The sequence below is a fragment of the Panthera leo genome, chromosome B3, assembly GCF_018350215.1.
Source record: "Panthera leo isolate Ple1 chromosome B3, P.leo_Ple1_pat1.1, whole genome shotgun sequence".
NCBI classification, from domain to species: Eukaryota; Metazoa; Chordata; class Mammalia; order Carnivora; family Felidae; genus Panthera; species Panthera leo.
Window position 1 is genome coordinate 81,931,184 of NC_056684.1, and position 14,701 is coordinate 81,945,884.

The 14,701-nt window shown below is 37.0% G+C and overlaps 1 protein-coding gene across 14 annotated transcripts in view; it reads left to right on the forward strand.

Annotated features, from left to right (window-relative positions):
- AKAP6 (A-kinase anchoring protein 6) overlaps nucleotides 1-14,701 on the forward strand; it is a 554,746-nt gene that overhangs the window by 408,984 nt on the left and 131,061 nt on the right. For all 14 annotated transcript variants that reach the window (XM_042942947.1, XM_042942939.1, XM_042942943.1 and 11 more), the window contains one exon: nucleotides 1,447-1,595. In XM_042942947.1, coding sequence (XP_042798881.1) covers nucleotides 1,447-1,595 — 149 coding nt within the window. The remainder of the gene's footprint in view (nucleotides 1-1,446; nucleotides 1,596-14,701) is intronic.

The window sequence follows — 14,701 nt, forward strand, 5'->3', positions numbered from 1 at the left end:
GTTGGCATTTGGGAGGATTATTGTTTTTAAGTTCTTTGACTATTACTTTCCAATTAGTTTGGGCAAGAAAAATTCACATGAACCATTATATCGATTATAGCTTTTAACTGATTTCTGAAATTTCAGTGATCAAAATATAGTAATTTTAGCATTTTTATAAGTTCCTCCTCCATAGTCTAGAGCGTTCATAATTAGCTGCTTGTAGAAAGCAACAACATACGAACTTCAGAGATCTTACATTTCATAAACTACCCGTTTCATTTACAGAGTCCTGATTTGCTGTTTTAAGCAGCTGCCACTTTGTAACACTGTTTTTGTTGTTGTTGTTGTTGTTGTTGTTGTTATTGTTGTTTTGTTTTGTTTTTCTTCCGTGGTCAAGTCTATACAGCCAGAGAGCAGACAAAAGGCCTTGATTGGTTCACAAAAAGTAGGACCTCGTGTCTGCCTTGGCTTTTCTTAAACATTACAGAATTCTGGCAACTACCCAACAGCTGACCCAGAACTGTTTTTAACACAATATGTAATTAAATTAGAAAGAAGTAGCAGTTTTAAGGCTTATCAGAAATGTTAACAGACATGGATGGATTTTGTGAAGTACGCCAAAAGAAAATAAGATTTCCTTTGGTGCACAGTGCACATGAAGTCAGCATTTCTCCCTCCCCTCTACCATGGGCACGCATTCCCGGTCTCATCTGGTGTTCTGGGGAACCCTAAAGCCACAGGGATCATAACAGCTGCAATAAATAAAGCATCTATTCAATAAATTTCCATGCCAAATATTATTCAGCATTCTTTTGGCCTTGGTTTGATAGAAAACAGCATGGTGAACTTACTACCTCTCTTTACTACAGTAAGCCCCAAGTAACTATGAAAGATTTAACAATTCAAACCAACATGTAAGCAAAATCATGATTCTGTCTGTTTTAAAATTAAGGTAATAATACAGGGGACCCCCCAAAAAAGTAACAAAGGAAGTCTATTTTCATTATTGAAGATACATTAGAATTTGTACTAGGCTTTTATTCTTCTCAGGGAAGATAATGAGAAACGTTCAGAATATATGTCCATGAAAATGTATGGGTTTGAGGGAGATCTTTAAAAAATAAATGTTACATATGTGGCAATATAAGGAAGAATATTATTAAGGAATTTCACAGAATTTTTATGTAAAATCTCATCATGCAGTATTATGATCACAGGGATATTTCGTGATATTTACTGAGTCTTCTGAGAGTTCACTTATTCAAGTCATATTTTAAGGAGGAACTTATAAGATTCAGATCTAAAGTATAATTCTGTAATATGCCCAGCTGATCCCATTAAATCCAACCCAAAAAGGAACGGTATAATGATGTGAACAATTCCCATTCTTTGAGTTGTTACACCTCACTTGAAATGCATTCCTTCTGGATTAAAACAGCAATTCCCCTTTGTTTCTCTCTCCAGGCTGAGGTTCAGCTATGCTACCTGGAAGCACAAAGAGATGCTGTTGAGCAGATGTCCCTAAAGCTGTACAGCGAGCAGTATACCAGCAGCAGCAAGAGGAAAGAAGAGTTTGCTGATATGTCAAAAGTTCATTCAGTGGGAGGCAACGGGTAGGGAGCTATTCTTTTTGTTGTTTTATTCTCACTAATCTCTACTTTTTCAATGATTCTCCACTGGTTAGTGTTAGGCAAGGCATTTCCTCCTTAGCTAACAGACCAGTCGAAGCTCATTAGAGTAGGCGTTTATGTTCTTTTCCATTTGTGCCAGAATGGAAGAGTGTGGATTTATCAGACTCTCTCATCTAACCCAGAACTTCCAAACTTTCTTGTTATTTTTTTTCAAAACAGCCTTTTTGCAAGCTTCCAATCTCTGTTTCAAAGTAGTGATGTTGGGAATGTTTGTGTGACTATGTTGTGCTTATAGTATTGGTCTTTCTTCTTCATAAATTTTTTTCAGTGTTTTTTTTCCCCCTTTTAAACTTCACCGTTTATTTTAAAGTCTATCCAAGGGACTTTTAAATATCAAAATCTCACTGGAAATTTGGTACTACATAGTTTTCCTGAAAACATAGATATTTAATAATTCTTCATAGACACTGGGTTAGCCAGTTGCATTCACATAAAGTCAATTAGAATAACAGTCTAGCACTAGAATTGTCCATGGTATGTGAAAGGACCCAACAAATTCAGTGATCCATCAACAGCTTCCCTCAGCCTGACACACATGGCTGTATTTACATTGTACTAAATACCCAAATATACTATATTCAATTTATATATAATATGTTCAATTATACTATTGAATAAATAACTCACACTTTCAGATATTTCCAAATGACTTAAAAAAAAATTTTTAACACTTATTTATTATTGAGAGACAGAGAGAGACAGAGCATGAACAGGGGAGGGGCAGAGAGAGGAGGAGACACAGAATCCGAAACAGGCTCCAGGCTCTGAGCTGTTAGCACAGAGCCCAACGCGGGGCTTGAACCCACAAACCGTTAGATCATGACCTGAGCTGAAGTCAGATGCTTAACTAACTGAGCCACCCAGGCGCCCCACTGTGCCACCCAGGCGCCCCTCCAAATGACTTTCAAGTTATGCAAATATTGCATGTATATATATTTTTTTCTTTTTTTCTTTTCTGGCTCAATTCTATTATTTTATAGGTGATTATTAAAGAATAAAAGAATACTAATTAAATTTAATTATTTCATTATTTTAATGACTTAATAATAAGTATACTCATAAAAATGGGGACAGTAACCTATTTCACTTTTATACTTGTGCCAGACAATAAGGGGGAGAAACTGTTCCCTCAAGTTCCATTACATACATGTTAATAAGCGTCATATGGGGTTTAACTGTAGCCAAAATATTCCCTGAAAAGGCAGGAAGAAAGAAATCTTTTTGTGCACTTGTTTGCATTTACACTTTAAATGCATATAGTTACAGATATTTTGGGATAAATTAAGTACTGATTATAAATTCTGTCTTGTGATATAACCTAAGGTCTAAGAATACGGGAAAATGATGCAGGTTATAATTCTGTTTAGGAAATGGACTAAATTTTCCTAATTTTCAAATTTTCAAATTTTCAAATTTCAAATTTTCAAATCTATATAATTTGTTGCTCTATCAAGATATTAAAAAAAATTTTTTTGATGTTTATTTTTGAGAGACAGCATGCACACGCACATGCAAGCAAGTGGGGGAGGGGCAGAGAGAGAGGGAGACACAAAATCCAAAGCCGCCTCCAGGCTCTGAGCTGTCAGCACAGAGCCCAGCATGGGGCTCAAACCCATTAACCATGACATCATGACCTGAGCCAAATTCGGACGCTTAACCAACTGAGCCACCCAGGTTCCTCTCTATCAAGATATTTTTTATATACAGATACATTATGTATATAGAAAAGCATTGCAGCATATCAGAAAGAAAAGGTTAGGTCTTGGAGCATGAACAATAAGCTGTTTTGAGGCTTTAATGTGCTTTAATTTCTCTCTGTGCCTAAATAGTCTTTGGCGTAGATGCAAGCACAAACTTTAGGTCACATTTTCATGTTTTCTGAAAGCCCTGGGGACTGAGCGGGCACCTCGTGCTTCTGACCTCAGATTCCAAGGACCCAACCTGAGTACTTACTCTGGGCTTCAAAAATCATAAATTTGCCCTGGGAATTGCTTAGTTAACAACAAGCATTGTTCTGTGAAGTGGGAGTAGGTGAACTTGCCTGATATCCTTTGTTTATGCTCCTTGGGGTGCTGAAGGCTGTGCATTGTGCAGAAATTTAAGAGCGTACTGAAGAAAAGGCAGCTATTTAATACTAAAGACAAAAACCATATACTCCTTTCTATTTTCTGTTTACATACAGAAAAGCATTGTTTGAGGAATGCATGTGGGTGAGGTTATCTGGGGTGTCCTGCCCCCAAGACTCCCTGCTCCCACAGTCAAATCCTTAATTCTGGAGCCTTAAGAACACCGCCTTGTAAAATTATCTGCTCCAATGATACATAAACTTCATTAATAGTTAGTTTTGTTGCATAGAATGAGCATTGTTTCCAGTAAGCAATTGTGGGAATAGTGTGGGCTTTCTAGGGTCTTCATTCCATATGCAGACATCCAATCTACTAAAGAGAAAATTAAGGACTCCTGGGTGGCTCAGTTGGTTAAATGTCCAACCCTTAGTTTTGGCTCAGGTCATGATCTCACAGTTTGTGAGCTTGAGCCCCACATCAGGCTCTGTGCTGATAGTACAGAGCCTGCTTGGGATTCTCTCCCTCCCTCTCTCTCTGCACCTTCTCTGTGCACTCTCTCTCTCTCTCTCTCAAAATAAATAACTAAACTTAAAAAATTTTTTTAATTAAGCTGGTGATACAATTTGTATATTTTTATTTCCTCCCCATGTCTATATGCACACTATCAGTATGTGGTTGAAAAAATGTATAAGCTACTCCAGGGAAAACTCAGCAGCTGGATAGAATGGTGATCTTAAATTTCTAGGAAGTTTACATAACCACAGTATTGCTTAGAAATGAATTTTAATCGTTTTTTGGACTTTTGGCTAAGATCAAGTGTAGAAAAATGAATTTTAACCTCAGGGCACCTGGGTGGTTCAGTCGGTTAAGTATCTGATGCTCAGTTTCAGCTCATGTCATGATCTCAGTTTTGTGAGTTTGAGCCCTGCATTGGGCTCTGTGCTGATCGTGTAGACAGATCCTGCTTGGGATTCTTTCTCCCTCTCCCTCTCTCTCTACTCCTACCCTGCTCAGGATGTTTCCGTGTCTCTCAAAATAAATAAATTAACTTAAAATATTTCTTAAAGAAATGAATTTTAACCCCTCTGGCTTAATGAAAAGTTGGGTAGCAAAGTGATAGAACAGAGCTTATATACAACTATGAACTGTGTGTTGAACAGTCATGAATATTTGTGGTAGGAAGATTTCTCTGAATATGTGAGGCTGTGTGAGTGCTAGTAAGAGTTGTTTACCTATGGGAGACCATTGGCACTGGCTCCAGCACCACAAAGCGGGAAACTATGGCTTCCTGGAGGGACATGCAATGCACGAATCACTGATGATTATTTATGGGAGCAGATTGGTGCTTTTTGATTCCTGCCAAGTTAAATGAAAACACTTACAGATTTGTTGTTTTGTTTGTTTTTTTGTTTGTTTGTTTCCTTTGCCTAGTAAATATCCACTGAAGGCCTACTATGTGAATGACACAATGGTCTGAGCAAAGTTTGTCAAGAACACTTACCTTTTGTATATTTTGTAAAGTGTAACCATCTCTTTTCTTGACACCTCTTTCTATCCAGACGTTGTCTGATTTCATTTTTTAAATGAATTTCAAAGATGCTGTTTAATTCATTAAGTAGCATCCTACTTGCTGTCAAGACTTACTGTCTATCACAAACCATGTCTTTTGTTCAGTTTATAAATGATAGAACTGGGAGGTAAAAAGGCTGGGGTGACTGGCATGCCCAGGATGATTTTTTAAGTTGGAGCTAAGACTTCAGTGCAGGACCCTGGGTCTGAATGCAGTAGACAGTTCAAAAAGTCATGCTTTGCCTTCTCTCTGAGGATTTCATTCAGACTCTCGATAAACATTTTTTCCCCCCTCTAAATCCTATGTTGTGCATATTCCATAGTGTATGAAATTTAATTATGGTATTTTTCTACTATGGAGAAATTGAAGAGTCTTAAGGAGATTTCATTAAAGCCAAAAGGAAGTTTGAGCAAAAACATTCGGAAGTAGGCTTAAGTGAAGACAAAATTGACTTCAGTCATTAATTTGACAAATATTACTAATATGAAGTATAGAGATTAAAGGCAAAAAAGAGACGTTCACAGTTTGGTAGAAGGAGCCAGTTTATAAACAACATGGAATAAAGGATCACAAGTGCTAAGTTAGAAACCGTTATTTGGGTAGGGGCTTCGGCTCAGGGAAGACATAGTTCAATTCTGACTATGGTAGGAGATCTGGAGCAGATTACGAATGACAGCAGGGAGAAGATTTTTGAAAGAAGGCTTGGTCAGTGATGTTGAACATCTTTTCATGTGTCTGTTGGCCATATGTATGTCTTCCTTGGAAAAATGTCTATTTAGGTCTTTTGCTCATTTTTAAATTGGATTATTTGGGGTTTTTTGGTATGGAGTAGTGTAAGTTCTTTATTTATTTTGGATACTAACCTTTTATCAGATATATCATTTATAGATATCTTCTCCTATTTAGTAGGTTGTCTTTTTGTTTTGTTAATGGTTCCCTTTGCTGTGCAAAAGCTTTTTATTTTGATGTAGTCACAATAGTTTATTTTTGCTTTTGTTTCCCTTGCCTTAGGAGACATATCTAGAAAAATGTTGCTATGGTTGATGTCAGAGAAATTACTGCCTGTGTTCTCTTCTAGGATTTTTATGGTTTTAGGTCTCACATTTAGGTCTTTAATCCATTTTGAATTCTTTTTTGTGTATGCTGTTAGAAAGTAGTCCAGTTTTATTCTTTTGCATGTGGCTGTCCAGTTTTCCCAGCACCACTTATTGAAAAGACTGTTTTATTCCCACTATATATTTTTGCCTATGTTTATTGCAGCACTATTTACAATAGCCAAGACACAGAAGCATACTCAGTGTCCATCAGTAGATAAATAAATAGGGAAAATGCAGGGTATATACACAATGGACTATTATACAGCCATAGAAAAGGATGAGATCATACCATTTGAAACAACATGGATAGACCTAGTGAATATTATGCTAAGTGACATAGTAAGGCTGAAAAAGACAAATACCATAAGACTCCACTCATAAATGGAATTTAAAAAAAATTAATAAACAAACAAAAAGCAGACTCAGAACAATAAATACAGAGAACAAACTGATGGTTTCCAGAGGGGAGGGGGGAAGGGGGGGGGACAAAACAGGTGAAGGGAAAAAGGAGATACAGGCCTCCAGTTACGGAATGAGTAAGTCATGGAAATGAAAAGCAGAACATAAGGAATATAGTCAATGATCTTGTAATAGTGATGTAATGGGACAGATGGTAGCCATACTTATGGTGAACATAGCATAATGTATAAACCTGTCAAATCACCAAGTAGTACACCTGAAACTAATGTAACATGGTGTGTCAACTATACTCAAATTTAAAAAAAGAAAAAGGAAAGAAAGAAGGCTGGGTCAGGGGAAGAGCTTTTCAATTTAATCTGAACAAATATTTATTTAGCACCTACAAAGACAGACCACGGTCCCTGCCTTCATGAAATTTACAGTCTAGCAAGAAAGTATTTACCTGGGAAATGAGAAAGGGAAGCAGAGGATGCTGAGGAGCTCAGAGCAACAGTGTGGGCTCCATGAGGCAAAGCTGCATCTGTAGTGCTCACCACACTCTGCCCTACACTGGGTGCTAGGCTTGTGCATGCTACATGGTCAGTGAATGAATGGATGCATAAATTAGTAGCTCAAATTGATCTGGGGCTCAGAGAGAGGGAACACAGGTCTGGAATCATCAGACTGCATGCTGGTTCCATATGACTGGAAAGCGGGATAGAAAGCCAGGGGTGAGAAATTAAGCCTTGGGAAGAAGGCACAGTCCAGGTCCAGGAGTTAATCATTGAATTCCTAGTTGTTACTCAGAATCAGAATCACCTGTGGAGTCTTTAAGCTGAGAAATGTCTGCCTATCCCACTCCATTGAAAATTCTGATTCAGTAGTCAGGAGTGAGCCAAGGTATAAATATGTTCTAATGCCCACTTCAGGTTTGAGAACCAATGTGCCATTCATTTTGAAAGTGTGTTCTCTGGACCAGCAGCATCAGCATCTCCTGGGAACTTGTTAGAAATGCCAATTCTCAGTCCCACTCCAGACCTACTGAATTGGAAAGCCTAGACCTGGAGACCAGCAATCTTTGTGTAATGAGCTCTCCAGGTGATTCTGATGCTGCTATTTGAGAAGCACTGCTTTAGTCAATGAAGATTTCAGGTTAGAAATTAATTGAGTATGTGGAGACTGGATTGGAGACTAAAGCCAGAAAGAATTGATAAACCTTGATGACCCATCAGGTGAGGGGAATGAGGGAGAGAAAGGAGCCACTCTGATGTTCTGATTGCTAGTTCAGGGAGGAGAAAGAAGATGAGAGAATCTGGATTCAAATGGCTTTTGTGTCATTTAATGTTGAGTTACAACTGTTAAGTGCAGGCTGTACCGAGCATGGAGAGACAATGAGACACAGCATGTGGCAGGTGTGTGCAAGTCAGGAAAGCCTTCCAGAAGTGTCATGGAATATGCCTCAGGGTCAGAAGTGACCATGAGAATGCTTCCTACAGAGGAGGCATTGTGTACAAACTTCTAGGACCAGTAAAGCCTGCCCAGACTGACTAGATGGTCAGTTTTGAAATGGTATCTTGGCAGTGGTGAGGAGAATAGATTGGCATGGGCAAGATTAGATAGTGTTCAATTAAGATCCTACTCTAGTCATCCAAGTGAGAAATAAATAGGGCCTGAGCTAGGACAGTAGCAATGGAAGCTGAAAGTTTCCATTGGAAACTGAAAGAAGGAAGTTGAAGACAGGCCCTGGACACCAAGCAGGTGACATTAAGGGAGGGAAATTTAAGAATGGACTTCCATGATTCAGGCTTGTGCAGTCTGGCAGATGGACATGTCATTCACTGAGGTGGGGAAGAAAGGCGAGGAGCAGGAATGGGGGAAAGAAGCTGAGTATTTGCAACACAGTTCCAAACTGTTTGATAGTCTGTGGAACATACAAGTGTAAATGCCCAGGAAGCAGGTCTGGGTCTCAAGAATGTTTTGTGCTTCTTGACCATCAACAAGGACAGTGTGGTAACTATGAGGCAGCAGACGCTGAGAGAGGTAGGAGCTTACTTTATGGTAAACTACTCCCTCACCCAGGTGGACATAACGTTACCTTTAAGGAATGCTTGTTTTAAAAAGTGTGGATAATCAGAACGTTTTGATTTCAGTTAGAATCTTTCATGCTATAATATACAAGGCTTCCAGAATAAAAACTGCATCATTGAGAATTCAAGGTGGTATCTTGATTGGCAGGAATTTAGGACCACAGTCAACTATTATTTTCTGCCTCAAAGCTGCAGGTAAAAGCTCCTGATCCTAGATATTAGAATGAGTTAAGACTGCTCAGATTGCTTCCAACTGCACAAATAACATGTACCTTTAGGGGTAGTCATGAATTCAGTCTAGTCTAATTTCTTCAAGGAGGAAAGAGTGTGTACTAGATTAAAAACTAAAGACTGGAATTCAAGTTGGCACTCTGATGCTTTTTAGCAGTGTGACTTTGATTGGAACACTTAACCTTCTCAAGATGCAATATCTCTGTCTGTACTTTTAAATACCTAAAATTTTTTGTTATTGAAGTATAGTTGACATACAATGCTATTTTTAGTTTCAGGTGAGCAACATAGTGATTCAGCAATTCTATACCTTAAGCAATGCTCACGGTAGTAAGTCTAGTTACTATCAACAAACGATGTTATCACAATATTATTGACTATATTCCCTATGCTGTACTTTCATCTCTGTGACTTCTTTATTTTATAACTGGAAGTTTGTACCCCTTAATCCCCTTCACCTATTTTGTCCATCCCCTTACCCCCCTACTCTGTATAGTTTTTGTAGCACAGAAATACAATAGTCTATAAGAAAATGCCTAAAATATTTATAATGTAATACACACACACACACACACACACACATATATATATATATATATATATATATATATATATATATATATATAAGTTAGTTAATGAAATATGCATTGACTAACTACTATGTTGCAGGAAGTGGTAGGAGATACTAGAAATAGAAAAGATAGAAAAAAACTTAATCTCTATAGTCCTCAGTCTAGTGAGGGAGAAAGACACTCAGATAATCCTTATGAAACAGTGGTAAAATTCAAGATAGAGAGTATTATGGGAGTAATTAGGAGGTCTGCCTAATCAGGGAGACTTATGGGGGCAGGGAATATCTGAGCTGTCAGAAAAGGTGCATAGATGCTAGCTATTAGAAAAAGATTTGGTAGAGGGAAGGTGAGGATTTTGGCCAGAAGACAGTAACTGTGTAAGGAGAAAGAGAGAGAGAGAGAGAGAGAGAGAGAGAGAGTGTGTGTGTGTGTGTGTGTGTGTGTGTGTGTGTGTTGAGGTTACTATAAATAATAATCCGATGTTATTGAAGCAGAAGGGCATGGAGATTGTTCTTGACTCTGCTTCCTGGGATCAGGAGGGAATACCAGGTGAGTTTTTAGGGACTTCTGCTCTGGTGGTAAAGTTCTAGAAGATACCTCAAGTCTCACTGGCCATATGCCAGGCTTCCTCTGGCTATGGGGAAATTTGAGCCATGTCTCAGAAAGAGACGCAGTCAAGGTTTCTGTCCTAAGTCTAAGAAGTAGGAATAACTCACTCCTCACCATGCAAGGTTTCAGTGTAAATTTTACTCCCAAATACAAACAGAATATATAGGTAATTCCCAAGCACAACAGGCTGAAATGAACTTTAAATAGATAAAAAGTTAAGTTTGGCAGAAAGGATGAGTCCATTTTTCTTTAGAAAAAGAAACATCTCTGTACTGGTGTGAACAAAAACATACATATATATACATATATATATATATATATATATATATATATATATATGTATATGTATGTTTGTATATGTATATGTATATATGTACATGTACATATATATCTATATATGTATTGTATATATGTGTGTATATGTATATATATGTGTGTATATATATATACATATACACATATATATGTACATGTGTATATATGCATGTATATGTATATGTATACATATACATATGTATACGTATACACATATACTATATGTGTATATATATATAGCATCTCCAAAGGGAAATGATTTTGATAAATGAAAACGAATAAATCACTATTTAAACTATTGTTTGATTAAAGATCAAATTTGATTCTTTAAATTAATTAAGCAGTAAGATACACTGAATGATTTTAACCTCCTGAGAAGGGATATAATCAACCTGGATTTTACTGCTGCAGGGTGATCTTCCTGGTTTTCTGTTGAGCAACATGCCAAAAATATCTCTGTTGCAGTTACATGAACATTCATGCTTACTCATATTCTTTCTCTCTTTCTTTCTCTCTTTCATACACAAAATGACCATTTTGAATTTCTGCTCAATGGGTGTTTTTTGGAACATTGCTATGTAAATGTTTTCTTTCTGGTACACGCCAGCCATAAAATGAAGTACCATCTTTTATTTGTGCTAATGTTGGGAATGCTCTTACAGATAAATCACTAGGCAACACACATTTTATCTCCACCATGAATTTCTACTTTCTTCCTCTCACTCTTGGCTTGTCTCAATCTAATGAATAGCTAGCTGATCTGTGTTCATTTCAGGTTATTTTTGCTCCATCCTTTGTATCGTGATGTTATTAAATAGAAAGATCAGGATGTAGTCAAAGGGAGCAAAAAGTACCCGGCTACCCTCTGCATAACTGATATTCTGGGTACTATGCAACTGTTAAAATAGGTCTTTCTGGGAAAAAAAAAAAAAACACCGTACCAGTAGAAATGTATTCATTGGAGTCATGATATTATACCCTTTTAATGTGCAAATACATTAAACTAATTTTAGACCTGGGCAGTCTTCCACTTCAGTGATCTAATGCCATCCATGCCAGGATCAAGCAAAAGGCAAGCCAGAGAGGCAGAAGCATACTTCCTGGGAAACTGTTACTTCAAAGTTAACAGGAAAGTCAACCAATAAAGAGATATATTTGTATCTCCCTTCCATCTTAATTTCTGTACTGCTTTGGAGGGCTGATGAGGCCCATTGAAGAGGCAGATGCTAGCAGGGGCAATGAGAGGGTACCTAAGACAGATCTAAGCTACCTTATTGTAATGTGCAGAGCTTAACTCTTCACTTTAAAATTTATTCCTTTTCATACCCCCATCTTCACAAAGGATTTGAGTCAACTTACAAACATATTTGCAATAAAATAAAATAAATATTTGACTGAAATAAGTTAAGCAAAAGTAAAATACATGTAAGAAAACAAGCAGATATGTATTCTCTGCATGTCCTCAAGAAGGGTTGTGATTTGGCTCTCAATTTTACATACGAAAGAAAAGAAAAAAATCTCCTCTATCAGAAAATGTATGGTGTCCTAAGATTAAAAATCATATGTATCTAGGGAAGCCCAGCTTCTTATGCCATTGAGGCCCGAGAATTTCTCTTGTGGCTTTAAGGAGAAGACAGGCATCTGTGATACTACAGCCCTACAAGAGAAACAAAATTCTGAAGGCAGTTTTTAAATGTAGGCTGGAGAAGTGATGTCAAAGCATAATTCAGTAAGAGCAGTTCTACAAGTAACTAAAACTGTAGTCTGAGCATAGCACTCTCTGGGCAGAGTCAACAACCTTGATGAAGGAGATAGAATCATTCTGGGAGAGCTCTCTGTGTTAATTCTGCCACCAGGCTTTTGTTAGGGACTAGGTGGCAGAGGATAATTTCCAGATTATTTACTTCCTGCCCTAACCCTGAGAGTCCGTATTCTCTGTTGCCTATTAAATCTTTGAAAACCAGTGAGGCCTAGGGTGTGGTAGTCCTTTTAAAAAGAGCAAGCTGCCTGACGCATCCCAGTGTGCTGGTAGCACGTCTAGATCCAGCCCCTCTAACACACAGATGATACATAGGAAGATTTATTCTTTTTTTTTTTTTGAAAAACAACATTGTCTCTTGCTTTGTATTGTTCCCCCATTTGTGTTAGAATCACTACTGAATCTACATTCTTCAGAATGTTTTCCAGTTCTTTGTCTAGAGCTTAGTCCAGTGTATTATCTGGAAATTTAGATAAGGGTTTGACTTCCTGACAGCCTAACAGAATCCTCCAAATACATCCAGAAATATGCACTGATATTTCTAATTGATATTTTCTAACCTTGGAGATCAGAATTTTGTTTTGCTTTGTGACTGTTATTGTAATAACAACTGTTTATGGACAGGCAGCCCATAAGCCCATGAGAAAGTGGGGCCAGTCATTAACAGATTTGTAGGGTTGATTTTATTTTTCTCAGGCATTTTTACATGTATGTGGGTATATATGAGAATTGAGAAAATTACTGCTGGAAAGAACTCCATATTCCTTTTTATTTATTAATGGCAAAGGCAGACTGCTTTTCTCATGAGGAAGTCGCTCATGAATTTTCATTCAAAATAGTAAATTAGTGTCCACACTTTAATATGTTTAGAGTGGAAAGGGATTCTACATGCAACTGTGCATATCAGATTCCATGTCCAGAAAGCTAAATTTTATTCTTTAATGATATTATGATTGGGGCAGGTGCCCCTTCTGTGCTTACGTGCCACATGATGTAGAGGATGATGGGAAATTCTGATCTATTATTAGTATTTCACTTCTGTAAAATTCTTAAACCATATTTTTACAAGATTTTGTTACCACTCCCTTTAGTGTCTTTTTTGAAAAGCAGAGGCAAACTTCCTTGAGCAAATAATGTGAACAGTGAGCACTTAGTGAATATTTGGGGAAAGAATCAATATGCTAAAGAAGCTAGGAAAATTGGATCATTTAATAGAAGTCCCAATATAGACAAGCTGGTATTTCAGGAACCGGTCTTGTGTTTTTGGATGTATTGGTGTGAAATGAACCATTAAGCATATAAAAGATGGATTCTTAAATGCTCCTAAATATATGTCACTGAGACTTAGGTAGAAAAACTGCCAGGTCTTTATAGTGTTATCTTTTCTTCAACCAATAATTGCTCTATTTTGATGATTTCTTCATTTGGTTGTCTGTTTTAATCAAAATTCCTCAGTGGGCCAAACTGAAACCTCATATATTCACACACACCTCCCATTGATTTCACTTGGGTGAAACTTTATCTTTTAAGCAAAGTTTAAGTTGAAATGTTGAGTTAATGATGCTCACTTTAAATACCAAAGGCTGAATGCATTTATGTATTCAAACACTTAGCTAGTCAAACATAACTCCCATCAGGGTTTAGAGGAAGGATTATTTCTTAAACTATGCTAGCCTTACAAATAATGTATTGCTCTCCAATCTGCAGGAAAATAATACTGAATAAGCTTGTTAGTATTTTATTTCTGTGGTGAAAAGAATCTTTTTGTAACCTTGAAGAGGCAGAGTAAAATGGTGGACAGGATGTTGGGAAATATTTTTGGCAATTACCCATAGTAGTGAACCCAAACTTAGAAAAAAATACTAAAGAAAAAGTTACACATTTATTTCTCCATAGATTTGTCTCCATCTCTATTAAATTCTCCATCTATGAAATAAATACACTCATAATTCTGTGCTTCTCTAACAAAAACTGACTTTGATTTAGAAGACTGTTTTTCCTCATGTGATGAAGGCTTTCAACCTCCTAAAATGGGAATATTATACCTACAACAGAGTGTCTGACTCTTTTATTGTGAACCCAGTTAAGATGCAGTATATGGCAATTTAAGGAAGTATCCAAAATAATACTATTTGGGTGATGTGTTTGCTTTGTAACACTTTCATAGAGTAGATATGAGTTTGCTTTGTAACAGTTTCATAGAGAATATAACAGATTCATACAGTACTGAAAAGGTATACTTTGAGAGCTTTTAACATCTAACAGATTACATATTTGAGTGAAAGAGTTAACACAAACCAAAGCACAACTGCAGAGAAAATTT